We start from the raw sequence: 22,669 nt of genomic DNA on the forward strand, positions 1-22,669 counted from the left end.
CCCACCAGGCACTGTGCTAAGTGCTTTACCCATATCTCACTGGAACTTCAAAACAATCACTGGAGATGGGGGCTATCATTATCCCCATTTTACAGTTGAGAAAAAAAGGTAAAGTAAAAATAAAAGTAAAAGGTAAAGTAAAGCTCTAACCAGGCTTAGCACCTGACTCCAGAGACTATTTTCTTCCTCTACCCCAGTGCCCTTCTGAGGCCTCTTCCTCCAATTGGTGAATCCTCTTTGGAACCTCAGTTTGAAAAAGTCCCCATGTCAGCCATGCTCCTTGCTAATTCAGCTCAGCTCCTAACTCTCCTTATTACTGTTCCACATCAATGCCCTTCCCCCCTCTCCTTTTCAGCTCCTTTTTGTGTTTTCTTAGAATATAAGATTCTTGAGGGAAGGGACTGGCTTCTCTCTTGCTTGTATTTGTATTACCAGCACTTAGTACAGTGCCTGGAACATAAGTGGGGGCTTAAGAATCTAATGTCTAGTCTAAAGCTGAGGAGTTACTAGTTTATCTAAAGGCAAGATGTGGCCACAAAAAGTTTTTGAGTAGAGGAGCCATAATAATGAGGTCAGAACCATGCCTCAGGAAGATTTTGTTAGCTGTGTGCAAGAGAGATTAGAAAGAGGAGACCAGATTCAGGGAAACCAACAATACAGTCTAGGAAAGAAGCGATGAAGCTTTGAATTAAGGGAGTAGCAGTGGACAAGATAAAGGGGATGGAAGCACGAGGTGTTACTGAGGCAGAATTGCGAGGCCTTCACAATTCATTAGATATGGTGGGTAAAGGAGATGGAATAGTCAAGAATGAGGGGGAAATAGCGCAAAGTAGGATCAGTAAAATAGGAAAAGCAAACACACTTAGCACTACTAAATAAAAAAGTAAATAAAGGCAAAGCCAGAACTTTAGATGGTTATCAGGAGAGGGTGAACTTTTTTTATCTATCTGTTTGGCTCTGCTTCATTACAATACGCAGAATAATAGGTTTTTATGATTTTAGCTCTTATTTGCATGTTTATTTTAGATTCCCTGCCAGATAGAGCTCTACGGAAGCTAGTGAGGCCAAGTCCCTAACTAGGAATCCAGGTGCCAAGGCTACCCCAACACCACTACCACAAGCCTTTGTTGATTAAAATTAATATTACTAAATTTGGCCCATTATTCTAGTCTGCTAACATCCTTTTCAATTCTGACACATCAACCAACGTGTTGGTTATATTTTCAAGTTTTGTGTTATCTATAAATCTGGCAAAGACCCCATTCTAGGCTTTCACAGAGGTCACTGCTAAAAACATTTAATACCACAAGACCAAGAACAAATCCATGAGATCCTCCACTAGAAGTGAGAAGGCAAGAAAACTTTTGCTTTAATACTCACTAGCTATGTGAGCTTGGGCAAGTAATTTCTCTTCTTTGAATCTCATTTGTAAAATGGAAATAGTAATCTTTGCACTACCTACATAAGGTTCCTTCTCAGTCTCCTTTGCTGTATAATATTATCTACCTCCTCATACCCCCTAATTCACTTGGTGACCTTATTAGCCACTATAGATTTGATTATTATGTCTATGCTAATAACTCCCAGATCTACATATTCAGCCACATCTCCCTCTTAATATCTAGGCTCACATCACCAAATGCCTATTAAACATTTCCAACTGAAAATTCCACTGGCACCTCAAACTCAATATACCCAAAACAGAACTCCTTACGTTCTCCTCAAAACCACCCCTCTTCAGAACCTATTTCTGTTGAAAGCACCACCAATTTTTGAGTCATCCAGGTTTGTATCCTCAGGAATATCCTTGACTATTCAGACTTCATTACCCCACTTATCCAATCAGTTGCTAAATCTTGTTTCTACCTACGTAAGTATCTAATCATGTTATTTTTCTGACCACATTTCTCTCCTATTCTATAAACTTGAGTGGCTTCCTATTACTTCTAGTAGCAAATATAAACTTATGTTGGGCATTTAAAGTCCTTTATAATCTGGGCCCAACCTACTTTTTTAGTCTGATTACACATAATTCCTCTTGATAAACATTGTAGTTCCACTTAGAACTAATCTTACAATTCCTCATACAAAAAGCATTCTATTTCCTGTCTTTACACCTCAGCCCTGGCTGTCTCCTTTCTACCCATTTAGAATCCTTGGTTTTTCCATTATGATTCAGTTCAAATATCATCTTCTACACAAGCCTTTCCTAATCTTCTGAGATATTAGTTTTCACACTGCTAATTACCTGGTAAGTATTTTGTGTGTGAGTGTGTGTGTGTGTGTATGTATGTATGTATGTATAGGCAGCTAGGTGGTACAGTGGATAAAGATCCAGGCCTGGAGTCAAGAAGACTTGAATTCAAACCCATCCTCGAACACTTACTAGATGTGTGACCCTGGGCAGGTCACTTAACCCTGTATGACTCAGTTTCCTCATCTGTAAAATGAGCTGGAGAAGGAAATGGCAAGCCACTCCAGTACCTCTGTCAAGAAAATCCCAACTGGGGTCACAAAGAGTCAGACATGATGGAAACAACTAAACAACAAACAGGTAGTTAGGTAGGTTGTTTCTCTTGAGAGAAGGGTCTTTTTGATTTGTTTCCATATCTCCAGCACCTAGATGTTTGCCAGCCTCACACAGTGTTTGGCACATAGCAGACACTTTAAAATGTTGTTGACTCATTGACAGGAAGTACTTTGTAAAACTGTAAATCACAGTATCATTCAATGACAAATATTTTCCTGTTCCTTTGAGCCTTCACTCTGAACTAATAATAATCCTCATTCCCTCAGGTGGGTGCTATTAGAAGCTGCAGAGATATACCTTTCCCACCAAGGCTTCCTTACACTTAGGATTTCATAATAAATACTGAGCTGTTAGTCCAGTGCCAGGATGTCAATCTCAAAACTTCGTACCCTCATTACCTGCCAGTTTCTTGGACCAGGTATTCCCACTTAATTACTGAGTGACCATTTTTGAAGGTATTGTGAGGGGTGGGCAGTATGCTGAGAAGCTGCAGAGGACACTGGGAAGAAACCAAAGCCTATGGGAGTTCACAAACTTGCCAGTGTTTCTGTTCAGTGTCCTCCTGAATAATGAGCTTGCAAACAGAACAGGATAGGAGTCAGAGTTGCAAACTTTGAATGACACATCATAGATCTCCCAGGCTCTTAAGGAGGCCCTAAGAGAGAGAATCTTCTGGTTACTGCATGAAGGTACCGCAAAGTAACTTACCAAGTGGTTTATCTCAGAAAAAGAGTATCATAGACTTTCAGAATTAAGCTGTATGTCTCCATGCCATCCCTACAGGAATAAGGATTCTCTTTATAACAGTTAAGCTCAACTTGAAGATCTCAAATAACGGGGAAACCTACTCTATGGTTGAAGGCTCTTTTAGGATATTTTTACTGACAGTCAAAATTTTATCTTCTGAAAAGTCTACCCATTGCTTCCAGCTTCTTCCTAGGGCCAAGCAAACAAAATTTAAACCCCCTTCCACATGACTGTCCTCCAAATAATTTAAGACAGCTACTGTGTCCCCCCTAAATCTTTTCTTCTCTAAGATAAATATGGGTACAAGGCATTCAGCTGATCCATGTATGCACTCCAGATGACTTTCTTTGTATGCTATCCAATATATCAATATATGTCCAAAATGTGGCATCCACAACTAAATAAAATCCCTGGGGTATGGTCTGTCAAGGAAAGAGTATAATCATCAAATTATATAAAAAGCTGTAATTATCAAAACAATTTGGTACTGAATAAGAAATAGAGAATTTGATAACTATAGCATATGCAGAAGCAAATGAAGATAGTAAATTAGTGTTTGATAAACCCAAAGATCCCAGCTTTTGGGGCAAGAACTCACCAACTGAGAAAAACTTGGGAAAAAGGTAAAGAAATCTGGCAGAAACTAGGCACAGACGAACATCTCACACCACATACCAAGATAAACTCAAAATGAATTTATGATTTAGACATAAAGGGAGATATCATAAATAAATTAGCATGGAAAAAATTACCTGTCAGATCTATGGATAGGGGAAGAGTTTGTGACTAAATAAGAGACATGGGGTAAAATGGATAATCAAAGGATATGGGTAGGCAGGTCAGAGGAAGAAATCAAAGTTATTAATAGGCATATAAAATGCTATGAATCCTTAATAATGAGAGAAATGAAAATTAAAATAACTCTTGAGGAACCACTTCAAATCCAAGAGCCTTGCTAAGATGACAAAAAAGGAAAATGACAAATGCTGGAGAGGATGTGGGAAAATAGGTACACTAATGTGTTGGTTGTTGGTAGAGCTGTAAACTAGTTCAGCTATTCTGGAAAGTAATTTGCAACCACCTCCCAAAAGTTATTGAGTTATGCATACCCTTTGATCCAGTGATACTGCTATTAGGTCTATACCCCAAAGAGATATGTAAAAAAATAACTATAACCGCTCTTTTTGTAGTGGAAAAGAAAGGGAAACTGAGATGACCAACAATTGGGGAATAGCTGAACAAATTATGGCATATGAATGTTATAGAATATCATTGTGCTTTAAGAAATGATGAGGGGATGATTTCAGAAAAACCTGGGAGGACCTGAATGAACTGATGCAAAGTAAAGTGAGAACAACCAGGAAAACATTGTACACAGTGACACAGCAATATTGTAAAGATAATCAACTGTGAAAGATACAGTCCCTGACCTAAAGAAGCCTTTACTGTTCTTCAAATAAACCAGACTCACTTTTTAAATACATCTTTGGCTACAGCTCTTCAGTCAATTAGGCAACAATTGTGCTAAATTTTGGGGATTCAAAGAAAAACAATTATAAAGCTCTCAAGGGGCTCACAGTCTAATGAGGAAGACAATGAGTAAATTAGTACATATACACAAAATATAAACAGAGTAGATGAAAGGTAATCTAAGAAGGGAAAACCAGAAACCAAGAGGAAGAGGTGAGAAAGGAAAGCAATCCATGTATGAAAGTCAAAAGGCAGAGAATTAAGGATGGAAGATCATGTGTGAAAAACATCAAGTAGACCAGTGAAACCTGAGTGTAAATGGGAGCAGAGAAGACTGTAACAAGAATGGAAAGGGTCAGAAGAGACCAGGTTATGAAGGGTACTACCACTATTCCCCCATTTACACAGGCTGGATTCCTCACTCTCACAGCACTGTCCCCCACCCCATCCAATTGGTTGCCAAGTCTACCTCCATAACATTTCCCCCTCTCCCCCTTGCCCATTTCCTCTTTTCTCCTCTGAAACTGCTACCACCTTAATGGAGGTCCTCATCACCTCACATGTGGACTATGCATTAGTCTGATGGTTGACCCCCTCAAGTCTCTACCCATTCAGTTGATCTACCACTTGGTTGTCAAACTGTTCTTCGTAAAGTGCAGGTCTGACCAGGTCATCCCTTCCACTTTTCAATAAACTCCAATGATTCCTCATCTCCCCTAGGATCAAATACAAAATCTTCTGTTTGGCTTTTAAAGCCCTTCACAACCTGGCCCCCTCCTACCTTCAGTCTTTTCGCACCTCATTCCCCCTTTTGTACTCAGGCATCCCTGCTGTTCCTCACACAAGACGCTCCATCTTCCAATGCTGTGCCTTTTCCCTGGCTGTCCCCCACGCTTCATATCCATTTCCTGGCTTTCCTAGTTTCCAGCTAAAATCTCACTTCTACAAGTTTTTCCTGATCCCCCTTAATACTAGTGCCTTCCCTTTGAGATCATCTCAAAGTTACCCTGTTTATCCCCTTCTAGACTGTGAGCTCCTTGAGAACAGGAACTGCTTTTTTGCCATTCTTTGTACCCCTAGCACTTAGCACAACTCCTGGCACTTAGCAGGTGCTTATTAAATGTTTGTTCACTGGACTTGACTCAAGCAGATGGTTTTACTACTTGACCCTAGAGGTAATTTTTTTTGGTGCCCCTCCCCCCAGCCCCAGGTGGCACAGTGGATAGAGCTCCAGGTCTGGAGTCAGGAAGACTCATCTTCCTGAGTTCAAATCTGGCCTCAGATGCTTACTAGGCAGGTGACTCTGGGCAAGTCACTTTATCCTGTTTGCCTCAGTTTCCTCATCTATAAAAAATGAGCTAGAGAAGGAAATGTCAAACCATTCTAGTATCTTTGCCAAGAAAACCCAAATGTGGTCACAAAGAGTCAGATATGAACTGAAAAGACTAAACAATAAAAACAAAAAGGGTATTCGGGATCCTGAGGACTTTTTTGAGTGGAGAGATGATAGGATCAGACCTGTACTTTAGAATAACTGTTTTGTTAGCTGAGTGGAAAATGTATTCAAGTGGGGAGAGAGTTAAGACAAGGAGACCAAAAGGTCAGCAAACCATGGCTCTGAGGGCACTGCCCAATTTGTAAGGTTCAACAAGCAAAGAATGTTTTTCACATTTTAAAATATAAATATATATAAATTTACTGATATATTATTAAATGACATATAATTGAATTATGTAATATATAATTTAATATAAACGTAATAAAACTTTAAAAATGTCAAAACCATTCTTAGCTTGTAGGACCTTACAAGGGCTGATGGAAGCTAGCTTTGGCTGCCAGTTGTTGTTTATCTACCCCCTAGTTCAGGAGATTGGTGATGAAGGCCTTTGCTACTAGGGTGGTTGTGGATTGAGTGGAAAGAAGGGGATGTATATGAGAAATGCCATAACATGAAAAAGGCTCACTGGGACCCCAAGTTTAAGGTCTATACCAGGGACGTGAAGAATATAATGGTAACAAGAACTCATATTTTAATAATGCTGTAAGGTTACAAATAATATACCTCAAAACAAATCTACAAAGGAGATACAAGTATTATGCCCATTTTAGAACTGATGCAATTGAGCTGCAGGGAGATCACAGGATGATAGATTTAGAGCTGGAAGGGACCTTAGAAGCTCTTTAGTCCAATAATCTCATTTTACAGATAAAAACTGAAGTCCTGAGATGTTGGATGACCTGCCAATGTAATAGTGACACAACTATTGCCAGAGCTAGGATCCAAATGCAAGTCTCCTGATTCCAAGTCCAGCACTTTTTCTACTAAACCAGCCTGCTTAAGCACAAATGGCCCATAGGGAGCTGGGGGAGAAAACCTTTAGCTGAGCTAAAATCTGAACCTGTCATTTAAGGTGCTTGCTCCCTGCTGCCAAGCCTGGCCTGCTCCTCAAGAGACTTTATCACAAATCACTTTGATTGCTTTACTTTTCTGCTTGGAAATCTTCCATGGTTCCCTATATCAATAAAGTTCAGAAGAACAAGGTGAGGGGAAGGAGAAAATTTTAAACTCAAAAGTTTAAAAAATGATTGTTAAAATTTTTCACATTCAATTGGGAAATATTTAAAGAAATAAGTAAAAAAAAATTTTTTAAAAAGGGGCTGTCATACAGAAGAGGAATTAGATTTATTCAGCTTGGCTCTCCAGAAGGCAAAACTAGGATTAATGGATGTAAACCAAAGAGAGGAAAATTTTGACTTAATGTAAAGAAAAAAATTTCTAAGAGCTGTTAAAAAGTAGAATAGACTGGGAGCTAGTAGGTTCCTTTCACCAGGAAAGAGAATGGCTCCCCTTGTGGGGGATGCTGGAGGGTGGAATCTTCGAGGGAATTAGTTGGGATACTTCTGAAGTCCCAACTATGATTTCTTGTGATTTTATGAAGCTCTCGGAGCCTCAGTCTCATCATCTGTAAAATGAAGACTATAACATTTGTACCATAAACCTTTTATGGCTGTTGTGAGGAAGGGGCTTTGTAAATCTTAAATCCATAAATGTCAGTTATCATTAATACTCTCTCCACAACTGTAGACTAATAGCTTAGTAACTTAATGAGCTGCACTAGACAAAAACAGCCTTACTCTAGTGATAAGCACAATCTACTGCTGGGGCCATACTAAAAGGATATGAAGACAGAGATAGAATAACAACTCCTATTTCCATAGTACTTAAATTATACCAAGTGCTTCTCCCTTAGAAGAATCACAAAGTCAGGAGCTGCTTCAAAGATTATATAATCTAAATTGTACCTTAAAAAGAACTGTCTCTTTAGCACCCCTGGTAAGTGGCTTTCCAGTCTTTGTTTGGAGAACTCTTATAACGGACCTCCATGTAGGAATGTGAACTGAAATCTGCATCTCTGTGCTCTCACTTCTCCTGACGTGCCCCAGTCAAGTTGGCTTCATTCCTGACTCAACTCCCCCAATGGACTTTTCTATCTCCTCATCAGCTGTCTTGATAGAGATATCCTGTTAATGATTCTTATTGAGATAGTATACTTCTAAAACCTCCAGATCTTTTTTTTTCACATGAAGTGTTGTTTAGCCACACTTCTCCCATCTTTGTGAAGCGTCACGGATAACAATGCTAAACAGAACAGGGCCAAGGACAGATCCTTGAGAGACCTTCAAAGATGAACGGCAATGACAAAACAGGTTCAGAAATTTACCTAACTTGATTAGGGTCACACACCTTGGAGGTGTTGGGGAATGGTTTTCTGTCTCGAAGGCTCCAAGTGCTTTCCCATCATGTCCTTTGCAGCACTGTTGCCTTTTTATGTGGCATTACCACGGATGTAAGGATCATAGATCTGAGCCCTAGGAACCCTAGAGATGAAGAAGCTGAGGTCTACAGAGGTTAAATGACTTGGCGAAGCCCACTTAAATTGTTCAGTAGCAAAGTCAATATTCAAACTGAGGTGCTTGGACACCAACTATGGTGCTCTTTCCACTCCTCCACATTAAAAAAGGGGCCCACAAGTGCCCACCGTGGCCAGTATCACGGTTAAAGCAGCAGATAAATGTTTGAGATGATCACTTCCCTGCAACGTGTGGTACTGGCCACACTGATGATTAGCAGATGCTAAAGCTTTTTGTTGGGCTGGGATCAGGATTCTTGCTACTCTTTCCCAGCACCCAGGAAGGCTAACAGACAACAGAACTTAGCGTACGACTCCAAGAGTCTGTGGTAGTATGTGTTAATATTCTATCTGCCAACACAGATCACAGTGTCTCTTTGTCCCATGAGATGGCTATTTTGAACTGCTGCCGATTAAAAAAAAAATCAATCTCTCTGTAACAAGCCTCCTTCTGGTGATGAGCCTCTACAACTTTAGGCTGGGCTCAGACAACAGACATCCTATTGCCAGGGCCTTACTAAGACAACTTTCTAATTTGGTGATTCAGCCCAGGGGGAGGTGGAGGGTACCCCTTGAAAGTTTGGGCAGCTTGGTTTCTATCGGACCTTCTCTCCTTTTCCCTCCCCTGCCTTGGTCTCCTTTGGAGGTTTACCTGAGATGGATGTAAGTATGGCTCTGGAGAGGCCAGGTTGGTCTGAACAGAGACACTTTTCTCCAGTAGGATCTGTGGGAACCCCAGCTTTTCGAAAGTGTTTCTCTTCCAGTGTTTGTTTTCTTGCTGTGCCAAAGCCTCATCCTCGCTGAATGCACGCACTACAGGTCCAGGCATGGGGAGGGGCAGGGCTCCATCACTCTCATAGCCAGAACCATCTTTCTGGGAATCCCAGCTGCTACGCTGTTTCATATGGTAGTGTGCCTGCTGAGCCTCCCAGGCCAGCCGGGCCTGTGCCAAGAAGGGCTCAGGGAAGCCTCGCACCACGTCTGCCTCCATTGACTTGCTCTCTGTACGGCTCATCTGGGGGCGGCTAGGGCCCAACAAAGGTCGGTCATCACTTCCGAGCTGCTCACTTAGGAGGTCCCGATCCCCTGAGCCATCAGTCGAAGAAGTATTTGGGTCTTGTGACAGAGAAGGCTTCCTGCTTTTTCTCTTCCTAGTGCCAGGGGAGTAACCTGTTGAAGACATAGTATCCTGTTGGCTGGACCAAGACATGGAGTCTTCCCCATGCGGAAGCTGGGAAATAGGCTGTCCATGCCTGAAGTCAGATCCTTCCATGCTGCTGTAGTCTCCTGACTTAACCTCTAGACGCTGATCCCTTACAAGGCAGGGGCTATGCTGTAGGGAGTAGGAGCCCCCAATGGGGTTGGGGGAGTACTTGTGGTGTAAGCCTGTTTTGAGCTTGGGGCTGGAGCCAGACTGTTCCACGTAGACCAGCTGCCGTACGTACTCTTTGCCTGCAGGGCTATACTCCAGGCTCATGAAACGGTCAGTACATTTCTGTTTGGTGAGCACCAGCTGCTGGTAGGGGGAGTTGGATGTCTGTTTGGGTGACTGCAGGAAGGGGTGGGGCTTACGGATAGGTGATTTCTGCGGGGAACCTGCCTTGTAGCTGCCACTCGCTTCATACTGCATATCCATGGGGGGTTCATCATAGATGGGGGCTTGGTATTCCATGGGGGGCTCCTCATAGAGGGGTGGCTCATAGGCATAGCGGGGTGAAGATGGCTGTGATTCACTTGAGGGTTTTCTGTGTTGCGATTGGAGAGGGGAGCAGAATGAGTCACGGTCCCCACGGCCCAGCAAAGGGGAGCAGCTACCAACGTGTTCAGCCCTCTTCAAGAAAGGTGATGACTTCCTCTCAGGGAAGAAGACTGAGTTGTCAGGCTCTGGTGCAAAGGTTTGTAGGTTGGGGGACTGTTGACCACCTGAAGGCCTCCGAGAGCGAGGCCCTGGCTGGTTGTCTGTGGGGCAGTCATTCCCCTGGTGCATAAGGAAGCTTGGCTCCCTATCTGTCACCTTGATGAGCATCCGTTCTTTGGTCCCCGTATTCCAGCGCAAGGATGAGGTCCTAGATAAGAGACAGAGAAATACAGAGTTAGCTATTGGGGTAAATAAGCAGGCAGAAAGGTAAGTGGCTGACCCGTGGCTCTTCTTAACACCCACAACAATGAGCATTTGTTCCACCTTTGTAGCTCCCGTATTTCCTTTTGTCAAGAATAACAACAAATAGGACCCAAATGGAAACAACGAATAAGGCAACCTCCATTCTTCCCCCCAATTTCATCACTGGAACTCAAATATAAAACAACCTGCATTTATTTATTAGGCGCCTGCTATGTGCAACACACTATGCTCGAGGATACAATGATGAATTAAGATGTAGTCTTTGCCTCCAAGGAGCTCATAACCTAATACGGAGACTAAGACAGATACATAAGTACATGGTAGCGGGAAGAATGTCACAGAAGTCCAGATATGATGCTCTGAGAAGCACGCAGAGGGAAAGCTCGCTCAGTGACAGTCCACCCAGAAGAGTCTCTGCCCCAGGATTTACCTTGGTCATCTTGCCATTGTTGCTGCAGCTCCTTTACCTTCTAACCCAGACTTTCAGAGACCATGCTCTGGAGAAGCTGGGCTGCCCAGCCCTGGGTCATACTGTCCTGTGCACCCTTTATACCAAGTCACCTCAGATTACATCATCTTTTCTTAATTTGCCAGGCACAATAGGTGTGCCCTTTCGCCACCTCTCTTGCTCTAGAACAATAACAAAATCAATGCGACCGCTGCTTCTGGTAAAGGTATGTCAACTCAGCGCACCCTCTGTGACTTTCTAGATGAAGATACCCTTCCCCGGCCACAAGTCTGCTCTACATATGGTCTACTCGCATTAAAAAGCTAGCTGCTGAAGAGGAAGGGCTGTCTCACTTTTGTATTTGTATCCCACTAGCACAGTGCCTGTCACACAGTAATGCATGCTTCATTCATTAATTCATTCACTCATTCAGGATCCCCCCTGTCCAACTCTCTCCCCACAGGGTGATCACTCTTCCACATACAGAATCGATCTCATCTGGACAGGGATTCCTAAGTGAGGTACAGGTTCACTTAATTCTGTCAGCTACAAAATCTGGATACAAAGTCTTGGCTCTTGGGCTAGGTGGGACAGAACACCGGGAGAGCTGAGGTGATGGTTTTCTAAGTCACTAGTGGCCTACAGAGATCCTTTATATTTGAGTTTGACACCCCTATTCTGTGCCAGGCCTTGTGCTACAGGCTTTACTGATCACGAGAGGGGAGAAGTGGGCAGGATGAGAACGTTTATTAAATGCTTTGTTTCAGTTTTAGGAAACCAGTTCCAGGTTCCATTTTAACATTTAACACTCCTATCACAGACCACAGTATCTCTGGGGATATTCTATAACATGTTGGTACGGAGAGCCTAGGACATGGATTCTGGATGACAAAAAGCCTTACATTCCCATTCAGACAATTCCAAATGTGACAGAGAGAGAGAGCACTACCTGAAATAGGAAAAACCAGTTTCTAAACTGGACCCAATTTTCTCCCACTTTAAGGCTAAAACAGCCTGCAGAATATCAGGTAATGAAGGAAACTCAAAACAGGTACCCTGCAAAGCCTGCCTCTGCCTGCACTAAGACTGGATTCCCTTTAACCTCAAAGGGCTGGAAGGGCCCTTTGAGACAGCATGGCTGGTAACAGTACTGACCTAGAAGTCAGGAGACCTGGCTCCAGATCCTGGCTCTGTTACTAACTGGGTAATCCTGAGTAAGTCACAACCTCCCTAGGCCTGCATTTCCTCAACTGCAAAATTTTGAAGGCACTGAATTAGATGGTCTCTAATGTTCCTTGCCTCTATATCCTATGAAAAAGGATCACCTGGATCTACTGTACTGTGGAAGAACTATTACAACAATACCACTGGCAATGTTCGAATCTTCTCACACCCTACTCCCACACCTCACTCTGTGATCCAGTCATCTGATTTTGACTGTTTTCAGTGGACGTCCCTCTGGACTGACTGGAATGTTTTCCCTCCTCATCTTTACCTTTGCTTCCTTCAGTTCTCAGCCAACGTTCTGCCTTCTACAAGAAGCCTTTAACAGTTCTCATTAATCTTAGTACCTCATCACTGAGACTACCCCTAATTTGCCCCATCTACATATTGTTTGTACATAGCTGTTTTTGTTGTCTCCCCCATTTGACTGTGTGCTCCTTGAGAACAGGGATTGAACTTTTCAGAAGGCGAGGGTTTCTTTGTATCCCCTGAGATTAGCACAGTGTTGGCACACAATAGGCACTGGCACATTCTGGCTGACTGACTGATCGGCATAAAGGACGTTATCGAGGACACTTAAGAACAGAAAATAAGGTGGGCCGGTGACTTAAAGTGAAGGATGGCAGATGGATAAATGCTATGCTGCACTGGTACCCCTGAGATATCAAAAGAACCAAAGGGGAAGGCCTCTAAAATGTTGGTTAAAGTCTCATTAGAGGGCGGAGCCAAGATGGCGGCTGGTAAGCACGGACTAGAGTGAGCTCCGTACCCGAGTCCCTCCAAAAACCTATAAAAATGGCTCTGAACCAATTCTAGAACGGCAGAACCCACAGAACAGCAGAGGGAAGCAGGGCTCCAGCCCAGGACAGCCTGGATGGTCTCTGGGTGAGGTCTATCCCGCACGGAGCTGGGAGCTGGGAACGGAGTGGAGCAGAGCCCAGCCTGAGCGGCGTGGGCGATCCAGACCAGAAGCCGGGCGGAGGGGGCCCTAGCGCCCTGAATATGTGGGCTGCGGCAGTTACCAGACCCCTCGACCCACAAACACCAAAGACTGCGGAGAAGGTTAGTGGGAAAAGCTGCGGGAGTGGAAGGAGTTCGGGGTTCGGCTTCCAGCCCCGGAGGCAGCGGAGGTGGGGCAGCTACGGCTGCTGCTGCTTCCGGCTCCAGGCCCACCTGGTGGGAGGAATTAAGTGGCGGATCAGAGCAGGAGTGCAACAGCCTGCTGAAGATCTAAGTCCAGTCTGGACTGGGGGTCCTTGGGGAAGGAGGAGTGCGGCTCTGACAGAGCTGGCACCTCCCCCCCAAATGTAGAACATAGAACTCGTTAGTCTACAAGCAGTCATACCCCACTGAAAAACTCAAGGGTCAAGTTGGTTGGGAATATGGCCAGGCAGCGAAAACGCGCCCAGATTCAGTCTCAGACTTTGGATTCTTTCTTTGGTGACAAAGAAGACCAAAACATAGAGCCTAAAGAAGACAACAAAGTCATAGAGCCTACAACCAAAGCCTCCAAGAAAAACATGAACTGGCCCCAGGCCATAGAAGAACTCAAAAAGGATTTGGAAAAGCAAGTTAGAGAAGTAGAGGAAAAATTGGGAAGAGAAATGAGAAGGATGCGAGAAAACCATGAAAAACAAGTCAATGACTTGCTAAAGGAGACCCAAAAAAATACTGAAAAATACACTGAAGAAAACAACACCTTAAAAAACAGACTAACTCAAATGGCAAAAGAGCTCCAAAAAGCCAATGAGGAGAAGAATGCCTTGAAAGGCAGAATTAGCCAAATGGAAAAGGAGGTCCAAAAGACCACTGAAGAAAATACGACTTTAAAAATGAGATTGGAGCAAGTGGAAGCTAGTGACTTGATGAGAAATCAGGATAGTATAAAACAGAACCAGAGGAATGAAAAAATGGAAGACAATGTGAAATATCTCCTTGGAAAAACCACTGACCTGGAAAATAGATCCAGGAGAGATAATTTAAAAATTATAGGACTACCTGAAAGCCATGATCAAAAAAAGAGCCTAGATGCCATCTTTCAGGAAATTATCAAGGGGAACTGCCCTGATATTCTAGAGCCACAGGGCAAAATAGAAATTGAAAGAATCCACTGATTGCCTCCTCAAATAGATCCCAAAAAGAAATCTCCTAGGAATATTGTTGCCAAATTCCAGAGCTCCCAGATCAAGGAGAAAATACTGCAAGCAGCCAGAAAGAAACAATTTGAGTATTGTGGAAACCCAATCAGAAAAACCCAAGATCTGGCAGCTTCTACATTAAGAGATCGAAGGGCTTGGAATGCGATATTCCGGAGGTCAATGGAGCTAGGATTAAAACCTAGAATCACCTACCCAGCAAAACTGAGTATCATGTTCCAAGGCAAAATATGGAGTTTCAATAAAATAGAGGACTTTCAAGCTTTCTCAGTGAAAAGACCAGAACTGAATAGAAAATTTGACTTTCAAACACAAGAATCAAGAGAAGCATGAAAAGGTAATCAAAAAACGGAAATTGCAAGGGACTTACTAAAGTTGAACTGTTTTGTTTACATTCCTACATGGAAAGATGATGTGTATGATTCATGAGACCTCAGTATTAGGGTAGTTGAAGGGAATATGCATATATATATGTATATATATATATGTTTATGTATATATATATATGTGAATGTGTATGTATGTATGTATCTATGTGTATATGTATGTATGTGTATGTATGTGTATATATATATGTGTTTATATATATATATGTAAAAGAGAGAGAGCAGACACAGGGTGAGTTGAAGATGAAGGGAAGATATCTAAAAGAAATAAAATGAAATTAAGGGATGAGAGAGTAACATACTGAGAGAGGGAGATAGGGAGAGATAGAATGGGGTGGATTATCTCTCATAAAGGTGGCAAGAGGAAGCAGTTCTATGGGAGGAGGGGAGAGGGCAGGTGGGGGGGGAATGAGTGAACCTTGCTCTCATCAGATTTGGCCTGAGGGGGAATACCATACATACTCAGTTGGGTATCTTACCCCACAGGAAAGAAGAGGGAGGAAGATAAAAAAAAAATAAAAGGCGGGGGGATGATGGAGGGGAGGGCAAATGGGGGTGGAGGAAATCATAACAAACACTTTGGAAAGGGGACAGGGTCAAGGGAGAAAATTCAATAAAGAGGGATGGGTTGGGAAGGAGCAAAATGTAGTTAGCCTTTCACAACATGAGTATTGTGGAAGGGTTATACATAATAATACATGTGTGGCCTAGGTTGAATTGCTCAACTTCTTAGGGAGGGTGGGTGGGAAGGGAAGAGGGAAGAGAATTTGGAACTCAAAGTTTTAAAATCAGATGTTCAAAAACAAAAAAAGTTTTTGTATGCAACTAAAAAATAAGATACACAGGCAATGGGGCGTAGAAATTTATCTTGCCCTACAAGAAAGGAAGGGAAAAGGGGATGAGAGGGGAGGGGGGTGATAGAGGGGAGGGCTGACTGGGGAACAGGGCAACCAGAATATAAGCCATCTTGGAGTGGGGGGGAGGGTAGAAATGGGGAGAAAATTTGTAATTCAAAATGTTGTGAAAATCAAATAAATAAATTGCATTTAAAAAAAAAAGTCTCATTAGAGGATTTACGGCAAGAAGAGAACAACAGACACAGAGACTGTGGTCTGCACTGGTGGAAAGAGCGATGGTACCAATTACATCAAAGATCCAAAACAATAACTGAAGCAATAACTCCCATTTGTGTTAAGATTTGAGATCACAGAAGTGTTAGTTCTGGTTTCCCAGACATTGGGTGTGGTGGACTCAAAGTAACAATTCACGCTGAACAGAGGCAACAGAGAATCACAGAACCTCAGAGCAAGAAGGGAATCAGGGCTGATCTAGTTCAAGGCATATGTGAATAAGAAGGAGCCAGATTCACTTTGATGCCCTGTCTCTAATGGCACCCGGGAGGATGTTGGTTCCTGAATCACAGTTCACCTCAGAGATGTTCCATTCTAGGGAATCATTATGGGGGGGTGGGCAGGGATTAAACCAAGTACAGTGGTTTTGGCATCTGAGGATCTGGCCAATCCAAATTCCAGCTCACTCTATTTGTCTGACCTTGGGCAAATCCTTTTGCTCTCCTAGGACTCAGTTACTTTATGTGTAAAACCAAGGGAGATGGATGTGGATTAGCTCATATGAAATGGTTCTTTCAGATCTAAATCCTTCCTAGTCAGGGCTAAGACTGTCACAGTATTATTTACACCTTAGCCTGTCTATTTGCTTTAACATGGCTACTGCTGCTAATCTATACTGTAGCTTTGAGGAATTTTAAAGAGCACATTCACTTCAATACCATTGGCTTGAAATGTGGCACAGTCCATGTCAAAAGCTACACAGGAGTAATAAACAAAAGCGGTTTTCTTTTCCTTTGAACTAGCTGCCTATTCTAGCTCTCACTCTGGCTGGAGTATTCTGTCGAAAGTCCAATTTTGAATTGGGGACAAGACAAAAAAGTGATGTTTTTGCCTTAGGGAACAGTTGCCTTGCGGAATCTGACAATGCTGGTCCCAGCTACCTAAGAAGCAGGGGTTGTGCAGAAGTCAGCAGTTTCGGGATGAAGGTGCAGGACATTTCAACCTGTAGCTACCCAGACCAAAGGCTCGGTAAGAAGAAAAAGTAAGTGGAGGGAGCATCCTAGTCTTCATTCTATCCTGGTGCTGTGAAAGAGACTGACTTAAGCAAGTTATTATCCTCTCTAAGCCTGTTTACTCCTCTGTAAAATGAAGGGCTAGACTAGATAAAGGTCCATTCCAGAACAAACATTCTGAATCTGTGATCCTGTACTGATCCCTTTACCTCTTGTTTCAAATGTGCCATGACTACAAGTGCAGCTATAAGGCTCAGAACTACAGCACAGCAGATTTGGAATGAACTTCTGAAGGTCTCTATTTGAATCCCTTAACCGAGGTACAAAGGTCCAAGTCTTATAGTACTATCGGGTGAAAACACTTCCAACAATATGGTCTAATTTTTTTTTTGTTAACTTTGGAGTGATCCGCCCCCTTATTTCTTTGCTATTTTCTGATGCACTTCCATGGATTATTTTAGACTTTAACTCCCTGCTAGACTGTGAATTCAATGAGGGTAGGACCTGAGTATATGAAGGATCCTTATGGAAAAGAAGGCTTAGATTTGCCATGCTTTCTGCCTCTATCCTACTTTTTGAGATTACTTTCCATCTACTCTGTATCTATCTTGTATGTACCTATTTTTAAATGTATTTTATATATTTTTTTGTCTCTCATTAGACTGTGAGCTACTTGAGGACAGGGACTGTTTTTGCCTTTCTTTGTATCCCCAGCACTTAGCACAGTGCCTGGCACAGAATAGGCATTTAATGAACACTTGTTGAATGACTTTAACTCCTGATTTCCATCTGTGCTAGAACATTCTCCTCTTTCTCCTCATTTCAGGGACAGAGTTGGACCTGTTACATGAATCAGAGTTCTATCTCAGCCCAGGTATGGCCTATGTGAGGCACAACATAGGGGATCCTCCTTTCAGACTGCTACGTAACAAAAACACAATGACTGTTCCTATTCAGAATCCTGAGTGCAAAAAATGACCAGAAATAGAAAGATTTTAGGACAGGTGATAGGGTGGAAGAGGGGAGAAAAAGGGAAGGAGAAAAAACAAACAGGGAAAGCCTTGTTTCTCAGCTGCTATGGGAGATTCTGATCTTTCTTTGCAGTGAGCCAAGCTGGCCGCTGGGGCCCAGGGATCATTTGTTGTTGTTCAGTTGTGTCTGACTCTTTCTGACCCCCATTTGGGATATTTTTGGCAAAAATACGTGGATTGGTTTGCCATTTCTTTCTCCAGCTCATTTTACAGATGAGGAAACTGAGGCAAACAGGGTTAAGTGACTTGTCACACAGCTGGTAAATGTTTGAGGCCAGATTTGAAGTCAGGAAAATGAATCTTTCGGACTCCAGGCCAGTTCTCTATTCACTGTACCACCTAGCTGTCCTCCAGTGCTCATTATCCTTTTGCATTTCCTACTCCTCTTAGCACTAAGTACATTGGGGCACCAAAGCAGCACTTGAAAGTCAATGAGAGGGATAGCTTCCTATTCAAATACTTAAATGAGTCATGGGTGTCACTGGTGTGGGTACCTTTTCCACCACTGCAACCTTTCCATACCTTAGTAGACTGTCTTCCACAGTTGTCTAGCCTAAAAGAAATACTGCCTTGAGGAATTAATGAAAAGAAATGCAAGAGAAGATGGCCTAGGCATACCATATCTTAAATTGTATTATAAAACAGCAATCCTTAAAACTACTTGGTACTGGCTAAGAAATAGAATGGTGGATCAGTAGAATAGGTTAGGTATACAAAACACAGTAGTCAATGGCCATAGTAATCTATGTTTGATAAACCAAAAACTCCAGCTTCTGGGATGAGAACTCTCTATTTGACAAAAACTGCTGGGAAAACTGGAAAATAGCATGGCAGGAAGTAGGCATAGACCAATATCTTTATACCAAAACAAAGTCAAAATGGGTACAAGGTTTTCCTTATTTGTTTTTTCTCCTTCCCTTTTTCTCCCCTCTTCTACCCTATCACCTGTCCTAAATGGGTACATATAAAGGCTGATACTACAAGCAAACTGGGAGAGCAAGGAATAGTTTACCTGTCAGATTTACAGAGAACAGAAGAATTTATGACCAAACAAGAGATAGAGAACATTATGAAACACAAGACAGATGATTTTGATTACATTAAATTGAAAAGTTTTTGCACGAACAAAGCCAATGCAACCAAGACTAGGAGGGAAGCAGAAAACTGGGAAAGAATTTTTACAATCAGTGTCTCTGATAAAGGTCTCATTTCTAAAATATATAGAGAACTGAGTCAAATTTTTAAGAATACAAGTCATTCCCCAATTAATAAATGGTCAAAGGATATGAACAGGCAATTTTCAGATGAAGAAATTAAAGCTACCTACAGTCAGATGAAAAAATGCTCTGAATCACTATTAATTAGAGAAATGTAAATCAAAACAACTCTGAGGTATCACATCGCACTTATCAGATTGGTGAACATGACAAAACAGGAAAGTGACAAATGCTGGAGAAGATGCAGGAAAATTGGAACACTAATGCACTGTTGGTGGAGTCATGAACTGAAACAACTATTCTGGAGGACAGTTTGGAATTATGCCCAAAGAGCTATAAAACTACATACCCTTTGACCCAACAACATCACTTCTAGGTCTGTATCCCAAAGAGATCATAAAAAACGGGAAAAGGACCCACATGTACAAAAATATTTATAGCAGCTCTTTTTGTGGTGCCCAAGAATTGGAAATTGAGGGGATGCTCATCAACTAGGGAATGGCTGAACAAGTTATGGTATATGAATGTAATGGAATACTATTGTGCTATAAGAAATAATGAGTAGGTGGCCCTCAGAAAAACCTGCAAAGACTTATATGGACTGACCCTGAGTCAAGTGTGCAGAACCAGGAGAACTTAGGACACAGTAATGGCCGCAGTGTGCGATGACTGACTTTGATAGACTTAGCTCTTCTCAGCAATGCAAAGATCTAAAACAACTCTGAAAAACTCATCCAGAGAAAGAACTTTGGAGTCTGAATGCAGATGGAAGACTCATATTTGCTCTCCTTTTCTTTTGTTGTTTTGTTTCTTCTTTCTCCTGGTTCCTCCCACTAGTTCTAATTCTTCTTTATATCATGACTAATGTGAAAAGATGTTTAACACGAATGTGGAAGTACAGCCTTTATCAGATTGTATGCCATCTTGGGGAGGGGGGAGGAGGGAGGGAGAAAATTTGAAACTCAAAATCTCATGGAAGTGAATGTCGAAAACTAAAAATAAATAAATTAATTAGAAAAAAATTATCACCTTGAGATAACAATAATAATAGCTAATATTTATACAATACTTATGTGCCAGGAGTTGTGCTAAGTGCTTTAAAATTCTCCTGACTCAAAGAATGAAGATCACAGGGACATGCTCTTGATTATAGCAAGAAAATTAACATTAGATGATTATTAATTGGTCTTCAATACAAGAGATGTGGGGAGCCTATCCAGTAGATGTGTACTGGAGATATCTCTAACAGGCTTGGTCCTATTGTTAAATTTTCAGTGTAAGCATTTATACCTTGGAGATTGATAAATGCTACAAATCAGGACTTGATTTATTGTGTTGTTGATTGTCTAGACTTAAGAAAGTGATGGAGAAAATGTTAATAATGCAAATTAAACTTAAAAATGTGTTAGGAGGCACATTTCCCCCCAGCAAATCAGTTGTTAAAACATTTACCAACAAAGCTCTGTATATATTCCAATTACTCTTGTGACCTTAAAGGTCTAGGATCCTCTAGGCAGAATCTTTTATTTTACAGATGAGACAACTGAGGCCTAAAGAGCATAAACGACTTGTCAAAGGGAGTAAATGGTAGAGATGGAGTTCAAATCTAGGTCACCTGACTCCAAATCATCCAGTGCACTTTCCACAATGTTATGCTGTTCCCCTAATGCCTTTTAAAGGAGCTGGCTAAGGAGTAAGAGGAGAAGAAAAGCTTCAAATGCTAATTATTACAGAGTACAGGAAGTGCTATTACAGAACCATCATGATGAAGTGAGAAGAAGTCTGGATTTGGAGCTAGAGGACCTAAGTTTGAATCCCTGTGCCACTCCCTATAACATATCCTTGAAGGCAGATTATTGGAAAACATGAACTATGTACAAGATAATTTTTATACATCACAAGGTGTGTGGCTTTGATCAAGCCACTTCACAGAGTCACAGAATTTGAGATATGGAAGGGCCTTCAGGGGCTATCTACTCTATGATGACAAAGGAATTCTTACAATAATATGTCTTGCGAATGCTCATCCAGCATCTGTTTGAATCCCTCTGAGGAGGGGAGCCATCATGGCCTGAGGAAGCTCATTCCACTGCCGAACAGCTCAGTTAGAAAGTTTTGCTTACTTTAAAGCTTAAATTTGCCTCTTTTGTGACTTTTACCCATTCCTCCTATTTTCTACCTCTGGATCCAAATAGAACAAATCTAACCCCTTTTAGAAGTGATTCTTCAAATACTGGAATGCAGGTTGCACTTTAGATTTCTCCAGTCTCAATGGCTCCACTTCCTTCAACAAATCTTAATGTCACGTTCTCAAGGTTTCTCATTACCCTGGAGGCTCCCGTGGATACTCTTCAAACTTACAGTACCTTCCGAAACCTCTAAGTCAGGACCTTCTGAAACATGCTGGGGGTAGAGCTCACAGGATGGAGCTGCAGAAAGAGATATACCAAGGTCCCCACCTCCCAAACTCCTCCAAACAGATTTAGAAAATACACTAGACTGACTCCTGATGGGGAAATCCAAGAAAAAGTCACAATGAGTAATTTTTCCAGCACAGTTTGGCATATGGAGAAGAGAGATCTATGGCCACTAGGTACTAGGTTTGGCCAGGAGCACTCCAGGGCAGGAAGAGGCTATGAACCGATGCCAACTGGAAGCTTTGTTACTCATTACCAAGGGTCACAGATTCAGGGTGGATTGAGGAGGTAACCTGCACCCAAGGTGTTGTGTTCTAGGGTAAGGTGTGGTTGTGGGCCCTAGGCTGTGAAAGAGAAGCAAGGTCAGAAACAAGGAGCGGCAGTGTGTCTGGGACCCCAGGAGTGGGGTCTCAGTTCTAACCTCTGGTCCAGTCTGAAGCCTACAGAGGAGTAACCAAGGAAGAAATCCCAGATCAAAGGGAAACTTATAATTCTGTCACTCTCAACCAGCAGAGCTTCCTAGTTGGCTGATAACACCAATCTATTCTTTCTCAGAACTAAACCTATGTCAGGAACTTGCAGAGCTCAGACAACCAATTAGATTTTGCCTAAACGTGACATTCTGAGGGGCAGAGGGGCAGATGGTAGAATAAAAGCAGGGACTTGCTTGAGATCTCCCCCAAACCCCTCCAAATACGTGTAAAAATGATTCTAAACAAATTCTAGAGCAACAGAACCCACAAAATGACAGAGTGAAAAAATTTCCAGCCCAAGACAACCTAAACATGACATTTCAAGCAACAGTAAAAGAAAACTGCCCAAGGGGCAGCTAGGCAGTGCAGTGGATAGAGTACCAGCCCTGGAGTTAGGAGGACCAGAATTCAAATACAGCCTTGGACACTTAACTGTGCGACCCTGGGGCAAGTC

At 42.2% G+C, this 22,669-nt stretch overlaps 1 protein-coding gene across 1 annotated transcript in view; it reads right to left on the reverse strand.

Moving 5' to 3' along the window:
- ARHGAP39 (Rho GTPase activating protein 39) overlaps positions 1-22,669 on the reverse strand; it is a 283,264-nt gene that overhangs the window by 67,872 nt on the left and 192,723 nt on the right. The window contains exon 4 of the mRNA XM_036742205.1: positions 9,311-10,724. Within this exon, the coding sequence (XP_036598100.1) occupies positions 9,311-10,724 (1,414 nt within the window). The remainder of the gene's footprint in view (positions 1-9,310; positions 10,725-22,669) is intronic.

This window comes from Trichosurus vulpecula, chromosome 1 (assembly GCF_011100635.1).
Source record: "Trichosurus vulpecula isolate mTriVul1 chromosome 1, mTriVul1.pri, whole genome shotgun sequence".
Classification (NCBI taxonomy): Eukaryota; Metazoa; Chordata; class Mammalia; order Diprotodontia; family Phalangeridae; genus Trichosurus; species Trichosurus vulpecula.